The 26,787-nt window shown below is 34.8% G+C and overlaps 1 protein-coding gene across 6 annotated transcripts in view; it reads left to right on the top strand.

Moving 5' to 3' along the window:
* Nucleotides 1–26,787, top strand: part of HGF (hepatocyte growth factor) — a 73,159-nt gene that overhangs the window by 8,233 nt on the left and 38,139 nt on the right. For 2 of the 6 annotated variants that reach the window (XM_008048539.2, XM_021707772.1), the window contains 5 exons: nt 3,220–3,332; nt 5,247–5,361; nt 10,585–10,727; nt 17,331–17,451; nt 18,942–19,060. In XM_008048539.2, the coding sequence (XP_008046730.1) occupies nt 3,220–3,332; nt 5,247–5,361; nt 10,585–10,727; nt 17,331–17,451; nt 18,942–19,060 (611 nt within the window). Of the gene's footprint in view, nt 1–3,219; nt 3,333–5,246; nt 5,362–10,584; nt 10,728–17,330; nt 17,452–18,941; nt 19,065–20,147; nt 20,165–26,787 lie in introns of all 6 variants that reach the window. The other 4 variants (XM_008048540.2, XM_021707774.1, XM_021707775.1 and 1 more) reach the window with 3 other exon arrangements.

Here is a 26,787-nt window from a genome sequence, read left to right as displayed (position 1 = left end):
ACTGTCTCTACTCACATATTTCCTATTCTTTCAGTCCCCATTTTACCTCTTTTTAGAAACAGAATTGTACATAAAATCTTGTCAATTTTGAATTCTAGTCAATTACATTTGGATAGTGACACATAATGTGAACACAGGATTTAGTAATGTCAAAGCAAGAGGTCCTCATTTCATCTTGTTTTCAGGGACGTGTAATGGGCTTAAGAAGAAAGGACATGGTCATAGAAGGCCTTAATCAGATTTATCAATTTTTATAGCCAAATTGCCACTTTCAGGGAGATATTTTCTGTCAAGGGGAATGAGAATTGACTTTGCAAGTATATCCCTTGATAGTTCTGTTTTATTCCCTGACTTTCCTGTGAGAGCCTTGAGATTGTTAAAAAGAAATCAGAGAAAACCACTCTCAAGCAACATCTCAGCTATATAGATTTATGGAGATGTTCTTCTGGCACTTGAGGAGGCTGGAGTTGTGTTTTCTCCTCTCTGGGTTGGAGGGGGAGGACAGTGGGAATAAATGAATGACTTCTCACTGTCGATTTTTAACTTTGAATCTGCAAATACACTCTTGTGGCCCCACAGTTTAGAGAAAGTATTGCTACCACTCTTCATGTTAGTATTGCTAACACTCACTTTCACATTCACCTTTTGCTTAGGAAAGATTTCTTTTGTTTTATTTAATGGAAACTAAAATGATTTTAGTGCATCGGAAGGAGATATTAGTAAATTAGTAAATGCATACCCCATGTTTATGAGACTTCATACTTTCCTACCACATTTTGGTTAAGTTATATTTAGTATCCGAATTTGTGGCAACCTGTGCAGAAAACTACATGTAATATTGCCTATTTAGAGTCAATGTTCTCCTTCCCAGAAGTGGTGGAATCCACTCTGTCTGTCTGTCTATCTATCTATCTATCTATCTATCTATCTATCTATCTATCTATCTAATCATTTATCCATCCATCCACACACACGTGAATATGTGTATTGGTGATCATTAAATACATTAGTTATACAGAATTGAATGAATATAAACTTTGAAATTCTTAATAAATCAAAGAATCCTGTTTTCAGACTTGTTATATAAACCAGAATTATTATTACTATTATTATTTTGAATTGGAGTCTCACTCTGTCACCCAGACTGGAGTGAAGTGGCCACTCCCGGCCACCGCAACCTCAACCTGCTGGGCTCCGGCGATCCTTCCGCCTCAGCCTTCCGAGTAGCTGGAACTACAGGCGTGCGCTACCACGCCTGGCTAATTTTTTGATTTATTGTAGACATGAGGTCTCGCTGCCCAGGCGGGTCTCGAACCCGCGGGCTCAGGCAATCCACTCACCTCAGCCTCCCAAAGGCGTGGGATTACAGGCTGAGCCACCGAGCCCGGCCAGAATTATTTTTTTAAATGAAAAATATACCAAACCCACGTAGAAAACACCAAAAAAGTTGTATGAAAGCATCTGGGCAGTGAGTGGGTGTAAGGCGGAACATTCTCAAGTATTGTTTGGTCTTGAGAAGGCATCAGCAATATTGATTATGGGGATTCAAATTTTTTGCTGGGTAGTAAAGATTATTAGTATGGTTGATTCTAAGTTCTTCAGAAAATTGCTAATCGTTGGATTGACTTATGAGAAGACAATAGAAGGCCTTTCTCTTTCAGCCATCACTGAGCAACTGATACTGGAATTGCCTTCCTGCCATTAACAACTAGGAAATAGATAAAAATACGTGACTGAAAAAAAAAAAAAGATTGCAACTAAAATAATGCTAAAATAGAAGACTCTTAAAATCAAACCTAAAACCAGATACATCTCATGGAAATTGATGGTTTCTACCCACTCTATATGGAGGTGGAAATAATATAAAGAAATACTTTTCTTAGAGAATATGTCATTGTCATGGAATGAGAGGAAAGAATGAATGAGGTCAGAAAAACTGGAAATACTGTTATCCACTTTGCAGAGGGAATCACTTAAAAACAAATTTTTAACTTTTTAAAAATTTCATTTTAGATAGACTTTTTAGTGAGCAACAATAAAAAAGTATACTTATTTAATATTTAATAGTTGTGGTATAAATAATTATAATACTTATTAATACTTATGGTAATAGTCGGGATGACATACTTTAGTAATTTCCTTTGAGAATTATATAAAAAATATTCTCTAATATTAATAGGTTTTTAAAATTTAAAATGTTTATACAAACAGACATTCTTAGAAAGAATTGGCTTAAATAGTTATCCTCAGCAAGATTTTTCATAGGCTTTAATAAGCTTCAATGTTTCATAGCTTATCAAACAGGTATACATACATATTACATGCAAAAAATTCAAACATTTGATTTCAGCTCCCTCTTACTAGAAGAATCTCCTGGGGTGGTGATTTATCAAATATACTTTAGGAAATGTCATTTTAGAATATACCTTATATAATTAAAAATTTGGGAAATTACTCATAATATCTCAAATATAATCATTTTTATGGAACTGCAAACAAAATCCTTCAACTTGCTGTGCAGTTTGGTGTGCAGTTAAAAAAAAATAGGCCGGGCTCGGTGGCTCAGGCTGTAATCCCAGCACTTTGGGAGGCCAAGGTGAGTGGATTACCTGAACCTGCGTGTTCCAGACCAGCCCAGGCAACTTGGTGAGACCTCATCTCTACAATAAATAAAAAATTAACTGGGCGTAGTAGCGCGGACTTGTAGTTTCAGTTACTTGGAAAACTGAGGCAGAAGGATCACCTGAGCCCAGCAAGTTGAGGCTGTGGTGGCTGTGAGCTTGATACTACACTCCAGCCTGGGTGACAGAGTGAGACTCCAACTCAAAATAAATAGATAGATAGATAGATAGATAGATAGATAGATAGATAGATAGATAGAGATAGATAGACAGATAAAGTCTTCAGAAATAATCCCAGTAGTTGTGTTATATAATGATTTTAATCATTGAAGCTCTTATTTTTCTAAAAGTCATTTAGAATAACATGAGACTTTCCAAATAGTATTCAATCTGATATTTAAATCTACACATCCAAAAACTTAATTCTACTATTTATTGTTTGGCCAACAAAATGTTAGGCTCAAATATTACTTATATATTTATTATTATATGCAATTATGCATTTTTTAAATATTGTCCTCCTTGGTGAACTATGTGTCCGTTCTTTAAATACTGTATAAATAATAATATTATTTCTTTTTATTCTGATTTTTTTTAGGGCTTTTGTTTTTGATAAAGCAAGAAAACGATGCCTCTGGTTTCCTTTCAATAGCATGTCAAGTGGAGTGAAAAAAGAATTTGGCCATGAATTTGACCTCTATGAAAACAAAGGTAACTGACTTCTCCCTAAATATTGCATAATATATGTTTGTAATTTCCTGCCATGGTACTCTTGCTCACTAATTTTTCTGTTATATTCTGGATCTGTTATGCAATCAGTTCATTCATTACGACACATGAAACCACTACTTTGATTATTTTTACTATGGTATTATAAAGAGAGCTTTTCCCAAACTTTCCATAATGTGGATTCCGCCTTCCCTTTTTGTACTTTTTTAAGAGCATCTCCTAGAACTCACATTCTCCTTGTTCATTTTAGAAAGTGCCACCACAAGTTATTAGTTTAAAGCACTTTATTATACTTTGTCACATCTGGAGTTTACCACAGTATTTTACATTATAACAATGTTGAATAGCTAACCTAAGTTATAGTGGTGATTACTGATAATAACAAAACGTGGAGATTTTGGAAAAGTGAGTTGGATTTATATTTAATCATATACTTGAAAAAGTCTTTAAAGGAGGAATTAAGATCATATTACTTGTTAATTGTCTATTCTGGTGGAGTGATATGCTTACAAGGTATTTACATTGCTCAAAAGAAGAATTAGATAAATTAAATAATTGAAGAATGTTAAATAAATACGAACTTTACAAGCTAAATGTCTCATAACACAAAATAATACTTACGGATTATTCTTATGAAAATAATTTATTACAATCTTAGTTTTTTTTAATTATACTAAGTCTTATTAAATTTAGATGTGGTATTTGGCACTATACACAGATGTTTTCATGTTCATAGGGTAAAGGTTTAAATAAAACAAATTTGTGGCAGAAAATAAGATTATCTCTATACAGTTCAATAATTCTACAAATCCCAAATATGATTCATGGTCTAATAGAAGAACACTATTACTTCACTTTTTCTTCTAGCTTGCTAATAACTGCATGTTTTATTATTTTAATTCCTGTGTATCAGGACAAGAAGGGCTTTCCTGTCAATCCATCTCAGACCTCTCTTGTCACTTATAAATAGAACTATATATAGAACTATATATATTTATAGTTTGATTGTCCTATAATTTAGTGGCTGAAATATTTGCAAAAATGTAGACAATAATAATCAACCTACTATAGTATTCTCATACATGTACATATATATATGTATATATATATATACAAAAACCCACACAATTTTACTAAGATGAAGAAATACAAATTAGCTAATGTTATTCTCTGATATAACTTTCTGAATTCAGTATAGGTTTTAAAAACACTTTTATTTCTGTTTTTGTTTTGAAATTGTGTTTTACTTTGTCAGCCAGGCTGGAGTGCAGTGGCACAACCGCAGCTCACCACAGCTTCAAACTCTTGGGCTCAAGCTATCCTCCTCAGCCTCCCGAGTAGCTGGAACTACAGGCACACAAGCCCAGCTAATTTTTCTTTTCTTTTCTTTTCTTTTTTCTTAGTAGAGATGGAGTCTCACTTTGTTGCCCAGGCTGGTCTCAGACTTCTGGCTTTAAGCAGTTCCCTGGCCTTGACCTTCCAAAATACCGGAATTACAGGCGTGAGCCACTGTGCCTAGTCAAATTTTTGTTTTTAATATTTTCTCACAGTGGTCTATATATATGAGCAGATCACAGTTGCCTGACCAGTTGTGCATATAGACTAATCTATATTGAACACAGAGACTAATCTTTGTAGTTATTCATGCATATACACACAAAATTAAAACTTCTCAGTAGTCTGTTTGTTTTGGATTATTCTGAAATGTGTTATTTTGAAAATACTAGTATAAGCTTTAGGCAAGAAATTTCAAAGTTATTTGAAATAGTTTACAGAAGTTAATTATTTGCAGGTTTGAATGGAATTTTATTTTTTCTCTTCTACAGCAGCATTTAATCTCTAAATACAGCATAAGCTTTGCATGGTTACAACATTTTTCTCTGCTTTCTTTCACAGACTACATAAGAAATTGCATCATTGGTAAAGGAGGCAGCTACAAGGGAACAGTGTCTATCACTAAGAGTGGCATCAAATGCCAGCCCTGGAGTTCCATGATACCACATGAACACAGGTAAGAACAGTATGAAGAAAAGAGGGTGAAGCCTCTAATTATTTATATGTGTTAACATTCTCACATTAGTCCTTCAGAACAATTCCACAGTTCTATAAAAACTTAACCAACTTTGCTGAACAGTATTAGGACCAAGTTTATGTGAATTTATGACTGATATTTAGCAAAAGACTAATACATTTATCAATAAAATGTGACCTAATACTATCTTCCCTCAATTTGTTGATCATGATGTTTGTGAAGAAATAATATAAACTTCATTAAAAAGAGAATATTTTTCCTTCCTCTTTTTGTTTCTGAGAAAGTACAGCACTATGCAGCTGGAGAAGTTGACTATGAAAAATCAAAAGTAGATCAGATTGTTACCTTACTGAGGGATGAGTGTTCTTTAACCTTGGTGAATCTCAGTTTTGGCTGCACATTAAAATCACCTGCTGCAAGCCCTTGAAGCATCCTACCATCCAGATGGCGACACAGACCAATTAAATCAGAATCTCTGGGGGGCACTCAGGCACCAGTGTCATTTTAAGCTCCCCAGATGATATCAAAGTACAGCCAAAGTTGGGAACCACTGCTGAAAGCTCGTGTCTCAGATCGACAAGCTTCCAATTTCACCTATTGCCTAAAGATTAGAGAAATTTCTCATTCCTTGGAAATGAAATGTCTACACAGAATAGGAGAATTGTGTTCATTGTAACAGATGAACACTATTTAAAGATGAACAAGCATAATATCCATAGGCTCATTAGACTGAGATTGTATTCATCATGGAGGAAAAATGTAGATATCTTAAACCTACTGGAGCACTAAGTACAGCCACAATTTTCAAGACTTGCTCCACAATTAATTTTAACAAAAACTAAAGTGGTTTAAAACAGCTCTCCCTTGGGTAATAAATGCATTGGAAGACTTAGTTTGCTATGTGCCATTACCTTGCTAAGCAATTTACGTGTTTTTTTTTCATTTACTCTTCACAAGAACCACAGAGTGGGTAGTTTTATTAATTCCACTTTATATGCATAGTGAAACTGAAGCACAAAGAACCTTAGTAAGTTCCAGTGTCATGTACAGCTGGGAAGTGGCATCACCAGAATGTAAGTCCAGGTGCCATCTGTCTATAATCTGTGCTTTTCACAACCTCAGGGTGTGAGGCACTTGGCCTATTGGTAAGACTCATGCTGTGACTGTTTTGCAATGGTTGTGATGACTGTTTGATGGATTCACTTCTTATTCCATCCTATTTTGAGGGGCATAATTTTGCAAGACGATTTTACATTAATAAACAGAGATGCATTAATTGACCAACATTTAAAGAAAAAGAGTTAGTTGCTCAATACTAGGATCAAACCAGTGATCTTAACTTAATTAACTCCAGCTAGTAAGTGTCCAGACTGATCAGCTCTGCAGCATTTCAATAACAAAAAACAACAATTTCCACAAATTGCTTACTTACAATTTGGTAGGAATACCTCTGGAACATAGTATTACAAAAACAAACGACATGATTGGTTTTATCCCCTCTTAAGAGTTTGCATGGTGTCACTTCATGCATAGTGAGGAAAAGATTTTATTTAAATAGATGGAGTAAGTTTTTCATGAACAAAAGGATAACATTTGAAATCAATCCTTCACTAGTCCAGGAGAATGCTCTGGACTGACCTAGTACAGGTCTTATTTCACTCCAACTTCTCTATGATTGTGATTCTCTGCTAGAGGAATAAAGGTGAAATAGATCTCCCTGGGAACTGGCTTCCCAGTTCAATCAGCTATTTTACCAGTGAACACTTCCTCGTGATATAGATGTTTATGACTGAGAGGATCTAGTATATTGGTCAAATTCTTGTTTTGTATTCATCAAGAACAACACTTAATTTTCATCAACTAGCAGCTTATTGGAATTATCTGCATGTTAGATTAACACTTTTATGCTATGTTGACCAAAGATTAATTTTTTGGGAAGTGGAAAAATAAATATGTTTCTGTCTGGAGGGTTGATTTATTGTTGACTCCCTACATTGAAATATTTTACAAGTGGCTTAATGAAAAGATGATGATTGATGATGCAATTAGTATAGAAGCTTAACCAGAAAATCAGGTGACCTGATATCTACATCTATATCCTTCATTGGCCACCCAGCATTCATTAATGAATCAGATGATGGAATAGATCAAATATCCTATAAACACAGTTAATATTAAAAGAAAAGAAAGGGAGGTTAGCACCCAGAAGACCTAGTTCATATTTCAAAGTATATTTGGATATAACCCAATTTTAACTATTTCTTTACTTACCTCTCTTAAAGTCTTGTTAGCAGCAAGGACAGAGTGTCAAAGTTAGTGCATATATGAATAAATGCTTATTACGCAGCTTTCTGACTGGCACAGGCCTTGGGTGTCATAGGTTCCCATAAACATTTGTTGAATGAATGCATATAAATGACAGAGCAGGGCTGGCTTCATCCCTTGGTTAATGATGGCATGCTAAAATAAGCAGGCAAAATGCCTCGGGACATAAAAAGAAAACCAGTTAATTTAGATACAAGGTAAAATACACCAAAGAATGAAGAAGTGAATTGATCCAGACTGCTCTTTAACCTCCACATCCTAGAGAGGAATTTGATATGGATTGATTCAGTATTGTCAAAGGAAGCCCATCTTTTCTCATTTTTTATTTTATTAATTACAGTGGGGAACTTTATTTTTTGGCCATATCTACTTTTGATTTTTACTTTATCTCTCTTCCTTTTTACTGTTTTTTTCCTAATAAATTGTTGACTGATTCATTCACTACTTCTTCACAGCTTCTTTGGGCTTCACAGATCATCAGGAAATGTATATGTGTGTGTATTTACCTGTGTGTGCAGGTACAAAAATCTTCTCTAAAACTATAGATATTGAATATGTGAGTATTGAACATGTGCTAAGATCACTAGGTTTCTTAAGCAATCTTAATACATAAAATGACACAGAAAAAGGGAACTTAATCTGGTTCACCAAGAAAGGGATTGCCAATAGTGGGAAACTGCCAAGGGGTGGGTTGGTGGGTGGGTAGGCACACCTCATCAATAAGGGTACTAGATCTCAAACCAGGAGAGGTGGGGACCAAAGTGAGGCCCAAACTTTTCCTGGACCATTTGTATACCTAACCCATGAATTGTACCCTATATCTTTAAAATAAAAACACAAAAAAATCTAATTCATTCATCTTATAAATGAAGAAATTGAAACCCAGAGAGGTAAATAAATTGTCTAAGGACTAATTTCATATAGTATTTGGGTGTTGTACAGTATATGGGAAAACAATGTAGGTTTTTATGGTTATTGTTAATCATAATAACTTCTTCCCACTCTACTATACCACTACACCTAGCTTTTTCACAAAATAGAGTTGCAGTGGATTTTTCCAAAATAGATTTGATGGGAGCTTTACTATTTATAAAATATATAAAGTAGAAGTCACTTTTATTTCTGTCAGAAAAGTGTGCATTTTTATATAAATTTACTATAAAAATTGGAGAAGTGTCAAAAAAGAAATAAAGTAAAATTTAAAGCAGTGGCACAAACAAGAGATACATTCAAATATTCTGAAATGCTGGAGTTAAAACTAAGAAAAATGACTTATTTTCTTGAAAATTAGTTATGAATTTGTGAAATTATGACAAACTTTAATTGCATTATAGTTTTTGTAAGTCATATAACCTAATGTCATATGTTTGTTTCCCCATATTTAAAATGCTACTGTAGTAAGGATATAAATTTTTAATCTAAAGATGCTTTGGAGTTGCATATTGTTCATAATAATATTTAATTGGTTCCTTGAAAATGTTTAGTTGGCAGTAAGTTCTTAGAATATCCTGTTTTTGATCAATAATTTATATTTTCTGAGGACTTAACTCTGGTGTAAATTCATGTCAAAATGAAAGAACTTTTTTGCAAAATGTTGCTTGGTACCTGATACACGTCTGCATTTGTTTTGTGTCACAACATGAAAAATGATGTTTTTTCAATTAGAAGTTTCAATGGTTAGGGAATACATTTGAATGGTATTTACTAAGAGACTAAAATCCTTGGGCCTCACTCTAATTTAAGTGCCATGTAGAACTCAAGAGATCAATAAAAGTAGAAATAAACATTTTTAGCAAAATCTGAATTCCATATTAAAAGTATAACTGGATTATAAAATGTTTGCTAGTGTTATCTACAGATTTTTATTCTTTATTATGATCTTTCATGTGCAGTCTAACAGACAAATGTAGAATCTAACTGTTGAGTCCAATAACACAAGCAATGCAAAAGAATGTACAAAAACGTGCTCAGTCTTTTCTGATGCGTTGAAATGCTTGTCTTAGCAACAAAACTGTAAGTCGGGCATTAGAAATTTTAAGTGAAGGTAACGTATTACAGTTATCACACCCGACATACTACTATTGTAAAGTAAAACTTGGAGTATCAAGCCTTAGTCAGTCAAAATTATTGAAGAGAATAAGCAGTTCTCTTCTGTAGTAGTGCTTAATAAGAAGTAGCATTTGTTAAGTGTCACTTGCTCTATCATCTCCTTGAACTTCTCAGAACAACCTTATGTGGTGTAACATGTTTATAGGTTATGATTGTATTCTGTGTACAGGCAAGTTAATAGGCTGAGAGGTGAAATTGCTTGCTGGATCACAGTAAGAGAAAGCTGACATTTGAGTACAGGTTTAATTTGATTCTGGACCCTTTGTTCGTGTTACTTCGGCAATCTGTTTCTCAATTGTGTAGAACAAAAGGGGGTTATTTTTTCATAAGAAAAGCAATAAATAAACAAGTAATGATCTTGAATAAGCAATGTAATAAATGGTGAGATTTCAAAGTCAGCTGCAGTGTTTTCTCAGTTCTCTCCTAAGTGGCCTTGCTTAATCACTGGCTACCTTGGAGTGGAGTTTTGAAATTGTGCTTCCAACAACATAAATTAAGTTCTAGAATGTTTGGCTCTTAGCAAATCAAGAGGCGACTCTTTCTAACTTTATGTCAAATATGAAAATTCAGTTAAATGGATGTTGATAAAATTCATGTATTTTAAGAATGTATAGAAATGACAGAATTTAAGTTAAAATGTATGAAAGTTTATGAGCTAGATTAATTTCTTTACTTTCAGGAAAAACATACCCATAGTTAAGTAAAGTTAATAGGCCAAAAATGAAGTTGCATGCTCTTATACTGTAATGATTATCATTTTAAAACTAGCTTTTTGCCTTCGAGCTATCGGGGTAAAGACCTACAGGAAAACTACTGTCGAAATCCTCGAGGGGAAGAAGGGGGACCGTGGTGTTTCACAAGCAATCCAGAGGTACGCTACGAAGTCTGTGACATTCCTCAGTGTTCAGAAGGTAAATGAACCTGAATGCCATGTGGGGCATTCTATTCCCCCTATGTGTAGAACTGTAATTCACATTAAAGGTTCACAGAAACAAAGCAACCTCAGTGACTATGTTGTTCATTCAAATGCAACTATAGATAATTATTTGAGCATTTTTACACAATGTCTTAACTATCTGATTATCACCATATTCATGCAAAATAAAGGAACAAGTTCTCAATCTGAATTTCAATACAACTTGAGACATCTCTCTGGAAAGAGTGAAAGTGGGCTTACTTACTTACAGTCTTGAGCTCACATATCTCAAAATTCTGCTCTCATACAGCACCTGAAAGGAGCGGAAGGAAACTTAGACTTTTATTAGTAATGCTAATTCTATTCATCCAGTACTGGCTTCCACAGAAATTTTCTCAAAACTACTCTGATGTGGTGTGACCAGGGTATATGGACCCAGAAGAGAATACAGTATAAAAGGGAACACTGGAAGCTTGACTCCCACTGTGTGTGCATTTTGTTGAAAATGTACCTAGAACCAAATTTGACACATAAACTGGAAAAGAGTACTATTCATAATAGAATCTGAAGAGATCAAAGCAATGGATACTGAGCTGTCTTGAAGGCAGGCACTTTAAATCCATGTCTGTATTTTTACCTCTTCTCACAGCATAAAAGGGCATTGTTCTTACTTTTGCAGTGGAAAACTGAATGACTGACAAGATGGAAGAGTAACCATTTCAGCATTGTGTGTGGTTTCATTTGTCTTAGTTATCTGGCTACTGAATAGTTGGGCTTTTCAGTTTTGTCAGAAACTCTAAATTTCCAAAAATTCAAGTGAAACATGAATTAAATTCTGTTAGAAATTTATTAGGATTTTGAAATATTTGGGGAGGGGTATTGATGGAATGCTGTCCAAGTTTTATAGCAAGATAGCTTACCTGTTTGTTATTAACCAAATATTTTAAAAAAGATTTCTTCCACAAATATCCACTTAATATTAGGTTGATATTTATCACATGAAAAATAAAGGCCATTGTTAGCTAATTGTCACAAAGAAGGATTTGTTTTCTGTTGTTAGTTAATTTATAATCCTTGACTTTATGTGCTAGAGCCAATTCCATCTGTTTGTAAATTCTTATTTTCCATTCCATATATTCTGTGCCCTATAACTTCTTCGTTGTTTTCTTTTCTTTTAAAAATAATAAACTTATCTCTGATAACGTTATGAACAAGTCTGTTTTGTATGAATAAGCCTATAACTCATAATTGTTTTAAATTTGCACATAGAACCCTACTCTTAGGGGAATCTCTGCTGTCACAGTTTTCAGATGTTGAAAATAATTGGCAAGGAGTTTGCTTATTGGTTTTGTTTGACTTGACAAAGTGTTTCCAAAGGCAGGTAACTTGGTCAAACTGAAACAGCTTAGCATATATGTTACCTGCCTGATCACTGTGAGAATGTGATTTTTTTTTTACCTCCTGGCTTATAAGAAGTACCTTCATCAAAATAGACTAACATAGATCTGAACTGACAGGTGTCATAGATTCAAAGTGTTATAAAAGAAGTAAATTTTTAAAAATCCTGTTTCCAGTTATCCTTATCTCATTGGAATAACTCTTTAATATCCTTAAATAATTTGAGGCCTTCACACCTCCCTTAGAAAAAGGCATTGCTTATTGGTATTAGTGACACGCGATGCTGTTGATCACTGGCACTAAAGGTTACAGATATGCTCTTTCTAGAAACAATTAGAGGCCTGGCAATGGTGGAATAACCCTCCTGTGGGAGAACAGAGCCATCACCTGCCCTGTAGGTTAAACACATTTCAGGGAGTGTGAGTTGACCTGTGGTATTTTAAATTCAAGCTAACATGAGCAGTGCTTTAGCAGGATTTTAATGAAAAAGAGCTGAAATAAGATGCATTGCCAAAAGCAGTAATAGAGAAAAACAGTGTTATTTATAACATGGATAATATAAAATTTATGAAATAATGTAGATATGATATAAATTTTTACCAAAATACATATAGGAGAGAGAAACCTCAAAATCCAGAATGCTTAAATAGTATGATAGATGGGCCATTTATATCCATGAATATTAATTAAATGGCAAGTTATAAAGGTCACAACATTATGGTGAGGTAGTAATTATAAAATCATTTTGAATATTTAGAATTAAGCAAGGAAAATACCTGTGGTCAAATTATGTATTATTCAGTTGAAAAAGATATGTGGAACAATATGTATTTTTTGAAATTTTTGTAACTACATTAAAATCTTGGCTAAATAATCATCTGAAATTTGTCTAAAATTTTGGTTCATAAAATAATGGTATTTGATATTCATAACATTATTTTCTGACAATTAAAAACATTAAAATATGTTAATTATTCCAAAAGAGAGTGAAGAATCTTTTACATTTAACTCCTTTTAGTTAGATAAGAGGAATAAATTCTTGAAATCTATTGTACAAATGGTGGCTATAGTTAATAGCAATACTTTGTATTCTTGCAACATGCCAAAAGACTGAATGTAAAGTGTCTTCATCACAAAAATCATGAGTATGTGAGATGATGCATATGTTAATTAGCTAGATTTAGTCAATCTACAATGTATATATACTTCAAAACATCATGTCGTACATAATAAATGTGTCCAATTGTATCTGCTAATAAAAAAGAAACTTACATAATTATGGAAAGAAAATACTACTAATTAATGCTTAATTCAAGCGTTATGGAGAGCTGAGGTGTGTAAAATAAATTCTTCCTTTAGTATTCATTTGCTTGGGATTTAAAACAAAGCAATTATTAGTCATTGGAACAGATGTCATTTTCCATGACTGTCAAATATTCAAGTAAATAACTTTTAATTAAGCCATAATTATTATTTTTTGAATATGTTATACTTAAAATTCCAAATAATAGTGACATAAGTTCATGCGTATAATTACCTATGCTATATGAAGAAAAACTTTTAAAACCAAAGATGTAATAAAACTATTATTTATGAATGTGAATTTGTGAGACTTTTCATATTGTAAACATTCAGTTTTGCTGAAGTAATCACCTGCACAAATTTTTCTGAGCGATTACCTTTACTGGAATAAGTAAACACTGATTAAAAATAGATTCAGATACTTTAAAAATATTTATTTTAGTCACATCATTTGCAGTTATATGATTAAGAAAAATGGAACTCAATTTTTGAGTTTGGTTAGTTAGTGTGATGAGAAGATGTTAAATTAATCTTACTTAATATAAGTAGTTTATATGTAGTTTTTGCAGTTTTCTACTATTGTTTATTCCAGAACTATTCTTTAAAAAAATAATGTGAACAGATGCTATTACTCAGTTTGAGTTTTATGGTCTAGGGCAATTTTTTTTTTTTTTTTTGAGAGAAAAACTTGCAGGAATGGTTACATAGCGCACTGGCAATAACAGAGAGAGCTAACAGGGCATCACCCTCTGGCACTGTTACATAGTTCATACCTTCCCCTGTTTTCTTGAGTAGGTGAACTTGGTTTTCACCTGAACTGCTTGACACTGAGCTAGGAAAATTTGGAAGTCTGAGAATTCCAGAAGTTTAAAAGGTGAATATGAGTTCAAAGTTTGACTTTCTTGAGGTAATTTTTATGGCTAACTTGATGGTTTGATTCAATAGCAAAATAACCAACTTTTCAGCTATTGACCTTGGGTAAGATGGGAAATTTAGTTGCTTTCCCATAACTTTCTTTACCCCGTCCTCCAGTGGGTAAGACTCCAACAGGAGAGTAATTTATTGTTGCAAACAAGAAGGCGGGGGGTCATGGGGACAATGTTGAAAAAGGCAGGGCATTAATTTTCTAAAACCATTGCTTTCAGTCTACCGTAAAGTGCAACCAGTTAGAATGTGTAGGAAATAATATGTAGAGTAAAAATGCAGTTTGGGATAATGCAAACGATACTAGACTATAGGCCAGAAGACTTGTGTTCCAGACACAAGTTTGATGTTTTCTGTTTGGGTAAGTCCCTTAAAACTTTTGTGAGCCTTGTTTTCCTCACTGTGAGAATTGAATAGCATCTTATTAAAATATGAAATAAAATGTAGAGTAAAAATGCAGTTTGGGATAATGCAAACGATACTAGACTATAGGCCAGAAGACTTGTGTTCCAGACACAAGTTTGATGTTTTCTGTTTGGGTAAGTCCCTTAAAACTTTTGTGAGCCTTGTTTTCCTCACTGTGAGAATTGAATAGCATCTTATTAAAATATGAAATAAATCATCAAAGTATATGTAACTATAATATATTTAAGTACCTCAGTTCTTTCACAAGACGTGTATAAACTCACCCTATCAATAACTTCTATAGCTTTCTAAAATTTAACATCATTCTTGCTAACTTTTATTTATTTATTTTTATTTCATGACACCCACAACTGCATCTGTAACTCTCTCTTCACTTTAATACAAACATAACATACAATTTATGTTGTGTGTTATTTTGTTCCTTTATAACTTATCCAACTCTCATCCATTCTTCAAAGTTCAAGTAAAATTCAGTCTCTTCAAAAAAAAAAATGTTGTTACTACGCAACACTTAGAACTTTCAGAATAGTCCACATTATCTACAAACTTACTACCAGCAGCATCAGCCTCTTTTGGAAGCTTGTTTTTTTATTAGTGCTCCAGCCCAGATCCAATGAATCAGAATTTGTCTTTTAACAATATCTCAAGGCAATGTTTATGCAGATGTTTATGAATAAACACTCATACTGGAAAATCAGCATCTTATTCAATCACTATTTCAGTTATGTAGCTCTTTTTTCTTAAGACCATTAAAATCTCTAAGTCAGGAAAAGAATGTAGTATAGCAATGCTCATTGTACTGCTTCCTAGAAAATAATTTTAGTCACCCTCATTGGAAAGGGATATACTATTACAAACTGCATTTGCTGAAGGAGATGTATTAGATACATTATATTTACTGAATTCTATGCAAAGAAAGAAATTGTATATGTGAATAGTTGTATGTGTGATGCAGTATTTTATTCAATTTTATGATTCAATACAAAGGAGCAAGCAACAGTGATGAATCCTGCATTTTCTTTGAAGATTTCAATCCTTATACTCTTTTAAAAAGAGAACTAAATAAATCTGGACCCTATTCAAATGGAAAGCTGAAATGTCATGATGCAAAACCTATGTTGAGCACTTCAATGTAGAAATTACCTGAAAACTTTTATTCGTATGCTCTTGAATGCCTTTCATTTACAGTTCAAGTGCTTATTGACTGTAGTTCTGGGTAATCTCAGTATCAAATGATGGGAGGCTTGAGTTGGTCCCCTATTTTAGTTCATGCACATTTAATTTAGTGCATGAAAGGAAGTAAATGGATCAAGACAAATGATCACATGTTTCAGAAAGTTAATAGCTAATGTTTTATTAGGTTGTAAGAATCAAAGACTGAAAAGTGATGATTCTAATAATACATCTCAAATCACTACTAACATTCATTAGGGTAGAGTCCAATGGATAAAACTCAACATTAATGTCTCTTCCCACTTCAACCAAAGTTAGGTTATCAGTAATTGCCAGACACAAATGATGTGTTTGGGAAAGTTTGCTGAATTCATAGGAAAGCCAAGCAATGATTTATTCCGCAGGATACTTTCTGTGCTACAAATCAATCTATATGTTTGAGAAGTCTCATTTTCAGCTAGTTCATGCGATTCAGAGTTTTTGGTGTGAATTAAGACTCCAGCCAGAAAAGAACAGTGAATTGACCTTACAGAATCATCAGTAAGATCCTGCATAATTCGATCAGCTTATACATTTTACAAAGAGTGGGTATGTGGAGTTCAATAGCGGGTTATTTTAGGAATGTAAGCCTGTCTAGCCTATTCAAAAAGGATGTTCGCTAAGAAAAAGAAGCTGTGATTTAAAAAAAAAAAAATCTCTGTCATTTGAATTGTAACAGATTTCTTTTTTATTTTTTTGGGGGGGTGTTTCACTTTTATATTTAATTGTTTAAAGTACATTTAGACCAGTCGTTCTGGGGACTCTTCATCGTCTGAGTTCCAAACTCTGTATTTTCTGTTGCTGTCTTCTCAGTAATTGTACCAGAATTTCTATCTGAAGTCAGTCTCTTAAATCTGTGTAGTCCTGATTATGGCACTAACTGTAGAAGTATGACTTGAACTCAATGTAAATTGCATAATTCCTGTATATTTGGAGGGCAAATCAAGAGAGGAACACTATTGTGCTGACAATATAGATACCGTGATCTTTGCGTTTTAGACCAACACAGAATCCCCCCCCCCCAGGTCTATCTTATACTTCAGTTTCTAGATATCTTTCAGACAGTTCTTGAAATATTAAATAGGCAGTATCTTGACCCTATGACAGATCTATATGAAACTAATGGCAAAATTCGTGTTTCAACTATATGAAGAATTCTGTAGAGGGTAATTTATGCTACTATTTATGGACATTAGGCCCTAATTTAAAACTAGAATGGTGTGTAGGAGTTTCTAAAAATCTGTTTGCTAAACAGGTGCTATTCTTTAAATGGAAGAGTGGTGTTTTTCATTTTGCTGTCAGAAACAATTAACGTGCCATACTTTAATTTTATTAGTTGAATGCATGACCTGCAATGGGGAAAGTTATCGAGGTCCTATGGATCATACAGAATCAGGCAAGATTTGTCAGCGTTGGGATCACCAGTCACCACACCGGCACAAATTCTTGCCCGAAAGGTAAAATATTCATGAGTCATGCTTCCAGTGATTCTTTTTACAAACTGTTATTTGCTTTATGACACACTGCCATGGAAATTCTCTCTGCATAATGTATTTCTGATAGTGTATGGACATAAAATTCAGAACTTAAGTGTTCAGGATTTTTCTGACAGAACAGCTGGCCATTGTGTTTGGAGGAAGTCATCTTAAGGCAAAACGATTTATCATGAGGTGTATGAGAACACTGACTACACCTACAACTGGTCAGAGTTCCTAAAATCAGGATGCTCCCAAACACAGGACCATCCATGGAGTACAGAGTAGAAGCACTAACAGAAGCTTCTTCTCAAGGTAAAAAACAAGCAACAAAACACAACAACAGAGCCAATTCAGTAATGACCACTTTGACAAGCCTGAACTGTGAGTTTGAGGTCTAATAACCAATGTGAACAAATCTTCCAGAGCAGCAATCTTCAGACTCAGGGATTGTAGGTCACGTGTGACACTATGACCTAGGTAATGCTTACAGAAAGGGAATGAGAGGTACACCAAATCATTCTTTTGTTGCTCTGCCATGGTATATTTTGAAATTGCCAGTATGAAGAGCCAATTTGAACAGCCAAATTGGAGAATTTGGCACCGAAGTCTACCTTTTCTCCCCAGGACTAGGACTTGGGCTTGAAAAGTTGTAAAACAAAATTGTGTTTACGTTTACCCAGTCATCTTACAGGAAATTTTTCCATTAAAAAAAGGAAGAAATTTCTTTACTTTTATTATAAAGTATAAAAAGACAAATAATTACAGAGGAAACTTCATCCTCACCTATCTTTGAAAATTGTTTTAAGTGTTTTTTCTCCTTTTTTTGCTTGCTATGTTGTTTTAATTGAAATTAAAACTCTAGCCTATTTTTAAAATACTTGTCTTGTCTTTTAAGTAAAAGCAGAAGGGTTATGGTAGCAATTAAAACAAAGTCACCAATTCAGGACTCTGTTCATTTAAAGGGAGGTGGGGTGTGGAGAAAGTGGTGTGATGGAGTTTGTCTCTTGCTCTGGTGGAGGCGAGGGCATGACCTAGAAAGTCTCTATTTCCAAAATTGAGCTGTCATTAGTAACAGACCTATTGAAACCGAACTTTCAGTTTGAACTTTAAGCCTGCCAGAGAAGAGGACCTGTTTTCTTAATGAGCATTCTATGCGAGGTTATGTTTGTGTAATCGGTCCTTAATGGGGTTCCATAAGAAACAGATTCAGATTGGAACCTCAACTGGGAAGGTACCAAATAGGACCTAACTTATCAACAAAGGAGATGATGCTCTATATTCAGTGGGATGTGTATATTAATAAATTCAATGGTCAGTGACTAGCAGTACTTAACAAGGCAAAGCATAGAAAACCGCCTCTTGCCCCAGTTAGTTGTATACAACCTAGGTGGAAAGTTACTTTGTGAGCTGAGGGCTGGGTGGTGTTTCTAGGCAGATTTACGTGACACTTTTCTTGGTGTGGTTTGCAGATATTCCGACAAGGGCTTTGATGATAATTATTGCCGCAATCCTGATGGCAAGCCGAGGCCATGGTGCTATACTCTTGACCCTCACACCCGCTGGGAGTACTGTGCAATTAAAATGTGTGGTAAGTTAAGGTCAAATTTATTGCTTCCTTTTCCTCTCACAGACTGAATCTAAGCAGGCGATTATTAGTGAGAAAGGTTAACAACTATTTTACTTGATGCTTTAATGTGTGCAGGTTTTAATACTTTAAGAATGTGTTACGTAATCCTACCCAATCTTTTCAATTTTCAGCGACCCATATTTTGAAAGCATTAAATATGCAAGTGCACACGTTCATAGAAAACACTTATACTTATGGTGAGAGCCTAAACATTCCACTGTTATCAGGAAAAGGAAAAAAATCCACAGAGGAAAAATAAAATGAAAATATGTGCAACATCACAAAGCCATCACGACAGTAAAAACTGGGACCTTAGATCCTTACCTTCCAAGCCTATTTCCTTTTCCTACCTTTCCTCCTCAGACATGAGCTGTCAAATGATCGTGACCCTCTTCTGGTGAATGACAGAGTGAGGGATATTAAGTCTAAGATAAGTTTTTCACAGATGTCCGCTTTCTAGTAGCTGATCTTGACCTCTCTGGCTGGCCTTGTACCCAGCCTGCAATCTGTTTCAACCTATCTTTTCGTAGTCCCTACAATCCTTTTCTGTATGCTGCCTCTTACCCAACTTTCCTAAATTTATGATAAAAAGGCCACTTACTTGTTTTGTGGTGGTCCTTCAATCAGTATACCTGGTTCCTCTCCTCCATGGCTAACTCACTTATTTTCACTCTTATTTGAAATAATATTAAATAATGTTTTTATTTCTCAGAAAACAAGTCTTATTTTTCAACTGCATCTTAAAAATGCTTTAAAATCAATAGAATTGCAGGAATTTAGTCAAGTATAATAATGTTATAAGTTGGCTTGCTGGTAAGACTTTATATATATTTAAAGATAAATAATCCACATAAGATCAAATATCAACACCCAGAGTACCAGCACCCAGAGTAACATCTACAATTATGAGGACATGGATAGACTTTTGTGTATTTCCCTATAGCAACATGATGGGGATATTTATCTGAACAAACCTAATTCAACATTATCCACACTACTATGGTACTGCCAAGGTAAATCTCTCTCCATCTAGACCTGCTAATAAAAGGAAATATTTTGGACAATGCATATAAAGACCATAGACAGGGGATGTGCTTGGCATAAGTGAAATAACTGCAGAATTGGGAGGCTTTCAGAGGGAAACACAGTGTTCCAAGGAAATTGAATCATCTATTTTGTCCTTTAAAATAAAAGATGACTCCTGTTGATAGTGTTTCTCTGTATAGATTGGGTTAGTTCCATTCATTGACTTCTTTGATCTTATTAATCTTTCCATCATTCTAACCAGTTAAGTACAATAAGCCAACTGTTTCCCTTTCATTGTTTTCTGTGTTTTAGGTACTCTTATAAATCTTCTCTGAAATAGGACCAGTATAAACACACACACACACACTCTCTCTCTCTCACATATATACTCATCTGTGCATTCACTCTTCAACTGTCAAGCATATACCAAGAAATCCAAGTGTTTCCCTCCTCTTCAGTTCCAAACCAACCTTTGGGGTATTTTTTTTAAAAAGAGAGTTGGAAAGGCAATAAATAGAATGAATATGACACTTTCTAATTATTAAATAGATTTTTATCTTCTGTCCAAAGAGAATTTTCTAGATATGTAAGTAACATGCAATAATTCCAATGGCTTTGTTAAACAGTGGGCAGTGTTTATAGGATGTTAAATCTAAGAAAATGGTAGTAGAATTTCTGAGTCAAACTTATATTATTCAGGCTATAATAATTTTCTGAACTTTGGGACTATTTTAGAAATATTTTAGTAAAAGATAGCTTTTAATTTTAAAAATACATATACAATAGATAAGGCTCTAAATATGGCTATGAAGAGACTATACTTTTATTAAAGTAAATTAAATAAAGTTGACATTCTGGAAAACAAAAGAGATAATGTTCATAAATATTATTTCAAATGTTTTGACTTACATTTAGTAAAGCCTATAGTGTAAAACCAAGAATTTGGTGATGGTTTCAGTTGTGCATTAGCATTCTACTGTGGCATAGGAAATTACCAAAAAACATAGTGACTTACAAAAATACACATTTGTTATCTCATAGTTTCTGTGGGTCAGGAGTCCAGGCATAATTCAGATGCTCTCCTTTCATAGGGTCTTATAAGATCAAGGTGCCCACCAGACATGTGTTCTTATTTAAAACTTCATGTCATTTTTTGAGTTCGTTGGTTATTGACAGAACTGAAGTGTCTTGTGGTTGTAATTCTCCTAGAGATTGCCTGACGTTCTCTGACACATGACCCTCTCCATAGTATGACAGTGACAGGATACTACTCCAAGGGCAAGAGGATCCATCACTCTTGCTTTGAGCCTTTGACCCAGACCCTCTTTTAAAGAGCTGAGCTCATTAGATCAGTTATGCCTAAGCAAATCTCCCTTTTAATTAAGCTAATGTCAATTGATTAGGGACTTTAATGATGTCTGCAAAATCTCTTCACTTTTTTTGTATAACATAACCTAATCACAGGGTTGACTCATTGTATTCGAAAGTTTCATCCACACTCAAGGGCAGGGGATTATACAAAGTAGTGGGTGGGGATTTAGAGGGTTACGCATGCATTTACTTTAATGATTATAGAAGGTAATTGATTATCACTTTTAATTTGTGTCATTAAATTATCAGGCCATTTTTTCATTATCTCTTAATCCAGTCCAGCTGACTCTGGACTTGAAAATATGTTAAATGCATTTGAAAAAAGAATAAAGTTGATGATTATGTCATTTATTATCCTGAATAGTGAAGAGGGATTTTAAATCTCTTGTTTTATTATATGTTAGCCATTTTAGAAAATCATAATGTCCACCATATATTTAATGCACACAAACAGGTACTTTCCATCTAGTATTAATAATCCTCATTGCAATTCTACAAAATGGGTGTAGCTAGGCTAGTGAGGAAAGATGCAAAAGACATGGATGAGTGGAGCAGTATTGCAGTATGAAGACCTGGTAAGTAGATTGATATGGGTAGGGTATGAGGTAAAAAGAATTAAAATGGCCGGGCTCGGTGGCTCAGCCTGTAATCCCGCGCCTTTGGGAGGCTGAGGTGAATGGATTGCCTGAGACTGCGGGTTCGAGACCCGCCTGGGCAGCAGCGAGACTTCATCTCTACAATAAAAAAAAAAAATCAGCCAGGCATGGTAGCGCATGTCTGTAATTCCAACTACTTGGAAGGCTGAGGCAGAAGGATGACCGGAGCCCAGCAGGTCGAGGCTGCGGTGGCCGGGAGCGGCCACTGCACTCCAGTCTGGGTGACAGAGTGAGACTCCAACTCAAAAAAAAAAAGAATTAAAATGGAAGAAGATGAGAAAAATTAAGTTGATTTAAGACAGATCAAGTAGAATCCAAGAGCAATCCACTACATTGCCATAAGAAACACTAAGAAAGAAAGCAGGGAAGTGATCTTATCACATTTGTTATCTAGAATAGTGGTCTTCAAATCGGTGTCCATGAGACCTAGGAGAACATAGACTCTCCTAGGGGCATTTGGGCACAGATAACCCAAAGGGTTCAAGTTCTAGCCCCTCTACTTCCATATGAATTATCTCCCAAAGGCCCCTGCCTGTGATGCATGGACTTCTCAGAAGTCAGGCAAGTTCAACACTCTTGCCTTCCCATTCATTACTGCCTTTTCCTACGTTGTTGAACAAAGAAAAAATGGCTCCTGAATTTTACTGTAGTGTATTGCCTTGGGTTTAGAAACCTTGGGGACACAAAACAGAAAGATGTTTGGAAATACATAAACATATATTCATGCTGTTTATCATCGACAGACTACTAAGAATTATATCTCTATATAGTATATGTACATAGACTAATTTCTTCCTGTGTGTGTGTATTTGTGTGTGTTTGTGTTATTTTCTCTTAGAATCCCATGGTCACAAGCAATTTAAAAGTTTATTTTCAATGTATAAAAATCTTTCAGAGAAGTATGTTGAGGCGAGGGATAAAAGACTCTAAAGAAAGTGTGAATTAAGTCACTAAGCAGTGAGAAAAACAAGGTGAGGAAGGCTGTGAACAATATTAAAAGGGCAGAATGTACAGTATATAATGACAGACGGGATATACTAGAAAATGGGATCGGGAAAGAGGAAAGTGAAATATTTTCAGGTTATTAGGTAGATGATACATATATAAGAGAGGCATTAATTTGAGGAGAAAGATAATAAGTTTAGTGCTGCTTATACTGAAATTCAGGTGCTTTGCATCTGTGTTCATAGCACATCTGAGATCATTCATCTCTAGAAGTTGTCATGGAAAGTCAAAAGTGAATAAAGATAGCAAAAACCTTAGGCATACAGCAACTCCAGCGAGTTTATCGAGTACACAAGGAAGGTTATTTGCCCTTTCTCTATAGCATTCATTCAATAAATATTGTGTCAGCAACTATTATATATTATACACTTTTCTAGATGCTGAGGATGTAGAAGTGAAGAAAACATATAAAGGCCTATAGCAAAATTGAAGTTTCAGAACTTTAACACAATCCCGTAAAGCAAAATTTGACACTACCTTGTATTGGAATGTTTACACCATTCAGAGTCAAAGTTTGAATACTCTTCTCAATTTATTTATTTGTTCAAAAGCTGAATGAACTATAAATTTGTTTTTGTTAGTTTGCTTCCAAGCTTCTATCTTATGATGAATGTATCACTGGAAGTGAAGGATGAATGTTGCACATTTTCTGACAAATGTGTGCCAGGGTGCTCTGGGACAGGCCTTTTGAGCCTTCCTTCACATCATATTCCTCAGGAGGGAATATCTGCACAAATGTTATGAGCCCACAAATACTCTGGCTATATAATTTTTAACAGAGTTCCTGGCATAGGGAATTTTAACACATTGCAAACATATAATAATGACTGGAAGTTCTTTATCGTAACTTGTTGAAGTACATGTTGATTTTCTCATGGTTTTCCTCAATAATAACTTCACATTTTTGAATAACAGTTTGTCCTACATACTAGTTCACTGCTTTTCAGAGAGAATTAATATTATTTGTTAGGGCCAATTGTATTTTTCTGAAAATAAACTTCAATTGGTCTCTATTGACATCTATTATTTAAATCAGTTCACAAGCTTCTTGAACTGAAGACACTTGTTTACTCATTAACATTATTGGAATCCCAAATTGTCTGTGTGGGTTATATGAATTCATATTACTCTATTAGAAATTAAAACAGAAATTTAAGAAACATTTTTAATTCATTCAAAATAGTAATAAGCCCATTGGATGTTAATGAATATATCTTAATGAAAAATTGGGAACACAGTGGCATTATAATTTTTTTAATTTAGCAGTTTTGCAAATATCTTTAATGTCAACATTATTGAAGACAACTATGTGTCTTGTATTTACTTCTACCTTCAATGTTTTGTTGTATCACACATTATGTGGCGTCTAGAAACTCCATGGTGTAAATACAAATGATGTCGAAACAGTATTATGACAATAGTTTTGATCTCATGGACCCCTAAAAGGATCTCAGGAACCTCCGGAGTCCCTAGACCATCTGAAAACAGCTTTTTGCTCCGTGTCAGAACACTTAAGGCTGATACAGTCACCTTAAGGTATACTAACTACAATGTACCCATGACTGCTCCAATTACCCTCAGCCTCTCACCATCAGAAACTTACCTCTTCCATCATGTATTATCATTTTTTCTTATTTTCTTCTTTCATCTGGTGGGAGGGTACTCTGTTTTTTACACTCTCTTTTGCATGAGTGGTACCATCATTTACCCAGTTTAGAATTCAAAAGCTTGGAGTAATCCTAAACATCACCCTCTCCTTCATTCCTCACATTTGACCCATCATCAAGGCCTATTGATGTTATCTTCCCAAATATGGCCTTGTCACTCCATCACTGTCTCCTTTATCCAGCAGATGATGATGATGATGATGATAATGATGATGTTGATGATAATGAAGATGATGATTTGAGTTGGAGTCTCCCTCTGGCGCCCAGGCAGGGGTGCAGTGGCATGCTCAGCCACTGCAGCCTCGACCTACTGGAACGTCTAGCTGGAATTACAGGCATGAACCACCATGCCTGGCTAATATTTTTTAAAATTTTTATTTTAGAGACAAGGTCTCACCAAGTTGCCCAGACTGGTCTTGAACCCCTGGTCTCGGGCAATCCTCTCACTTTGGCCTCTCGAATTGCTGGGATTACAGAATTGAGCCACTGCACCCAGTCCAGATTATTATTATTATTTTTTATCATGAATGACTTTCTGCATGAAGTTGTATCTATATCTATCATTTTTCCCTTCCATTTTTTCTCTATCCTGCAAACAAAATGTTTTCAAAATTCTTATTATATCATTTATCATCTACACACACACACACACACACACACACACACACACACACACACCAATTAAAAATTTTTTAATTATTTTCTTTGATTTTAGATTAAAGACAAAACCATCAGAACAAAGCCATCTTTTACTTCCTACCTTCATTTCTAACCTCATATGCAACCTCATATACTACCAAATTTCTCTCCACGCTGTCTTGCTGTGTGTTCTAGCCACAGTGGGTTTTCTTCCTGTGCTTTATATTTTCCTTGTTCTCATTATGGTTCCTTTACCCCTGACATTATCTCTGTTTTGAAACATTTTCTCTTTTCCTCACCTAGTTGACAGCCACTCATTGTTCAAATTTCAACTCAGTTATCATTTTTTCACTTACCAATTATTCATCTAACTTTCCTTACTTGGTCAAAGCCTATCTTGTACCCTTTATTGTGTATTCATAGCACCATAAATCTCTCTTCTCAATTACTTCTCAGAGCCTTGGCTTCATGTTTATTTTTTTACATTTTTTGGTTAATAGCTGCCTCTGCCAAAATTCGTAAGCTTCAACAGAGGAAAGACCATGTCAGCTTTTTATCCTCTCTGGCTTACCACATTGCCTCGCACATCGTAAGAGTTTAACATGTGTTTGTTGAATGAATGAAAGTTCCTAGAACATTCTGCTTCCTAGAAAGTAGTAGTTTTTCATTTGTTCTTTTTCTGTCTCCTGATGTTTCTTCTATGCTGTTCATATGAAAACCTGACTTTTATCAGATATTACTGACTAGGAAGATTTTCTTCATACATTCTTCCTGTTATCTCAACTCATCCTCAGATTTGATGCTTTCCAGGACTAGTTTTGTTCATTTGTTGCTAGTTGTATTGATGACTTTTCTTTTACTACCAAAATAAGTTTTACCTTATTTTGCTTCTATTTTTCCTCCTCTTTTTTCTTCTTCTTCTTTTTTTTTTTTTTTTTTGAGTTGGAGTCTCACTCTGTCACCCAGACTGGAGTGCAATAGCCACTCCCAGCCACTGCAGCCTCGACCTGCTGGGCTCCGGCGATCCTTCTGCCTCAGCCTTCCAAGTAGCTGGAACTATAGGTGCGCACTACCATGCCCGGCTAGTTTTTGATTTATTGTAGAGATGAGGTCTCACCAAGTTGCCCAGGCGGGTCTCGAACCCGTGGGCTCAGGCAATCCACTCACCTCAGCCTCCCAAAGTGCTGGGATTACAGGCTGAGCCACCGAGCCCGGCTATTCTTATTTTTTAAGCATCTAGATAGAATCATGCTTTCTTATGTGCAGGGGATGTGCTCTAAGACACCCAGTGGATGCCTGAAACCGTGTATAGTACTGAATGGTA

Source organism: Carlito syrichta, unplaced genomic scaffold (assembly GCF_000164805.1).
Source record: "Carlito syrichta isolate Samal-C Ts95f unplaced genomic scaffold, Tarsius_syrichta-2.0.1 Scaffold124319, whole genome shotgun sequence".
NCBI lineage: Eukaryota > Metazoa > Chordata > Mammalia > Primates > Tarsiidae > Carlito > Carlito syrichta.
This window is presented reverse-complemented; position numbering and strand designations above follow the sequence as displayed.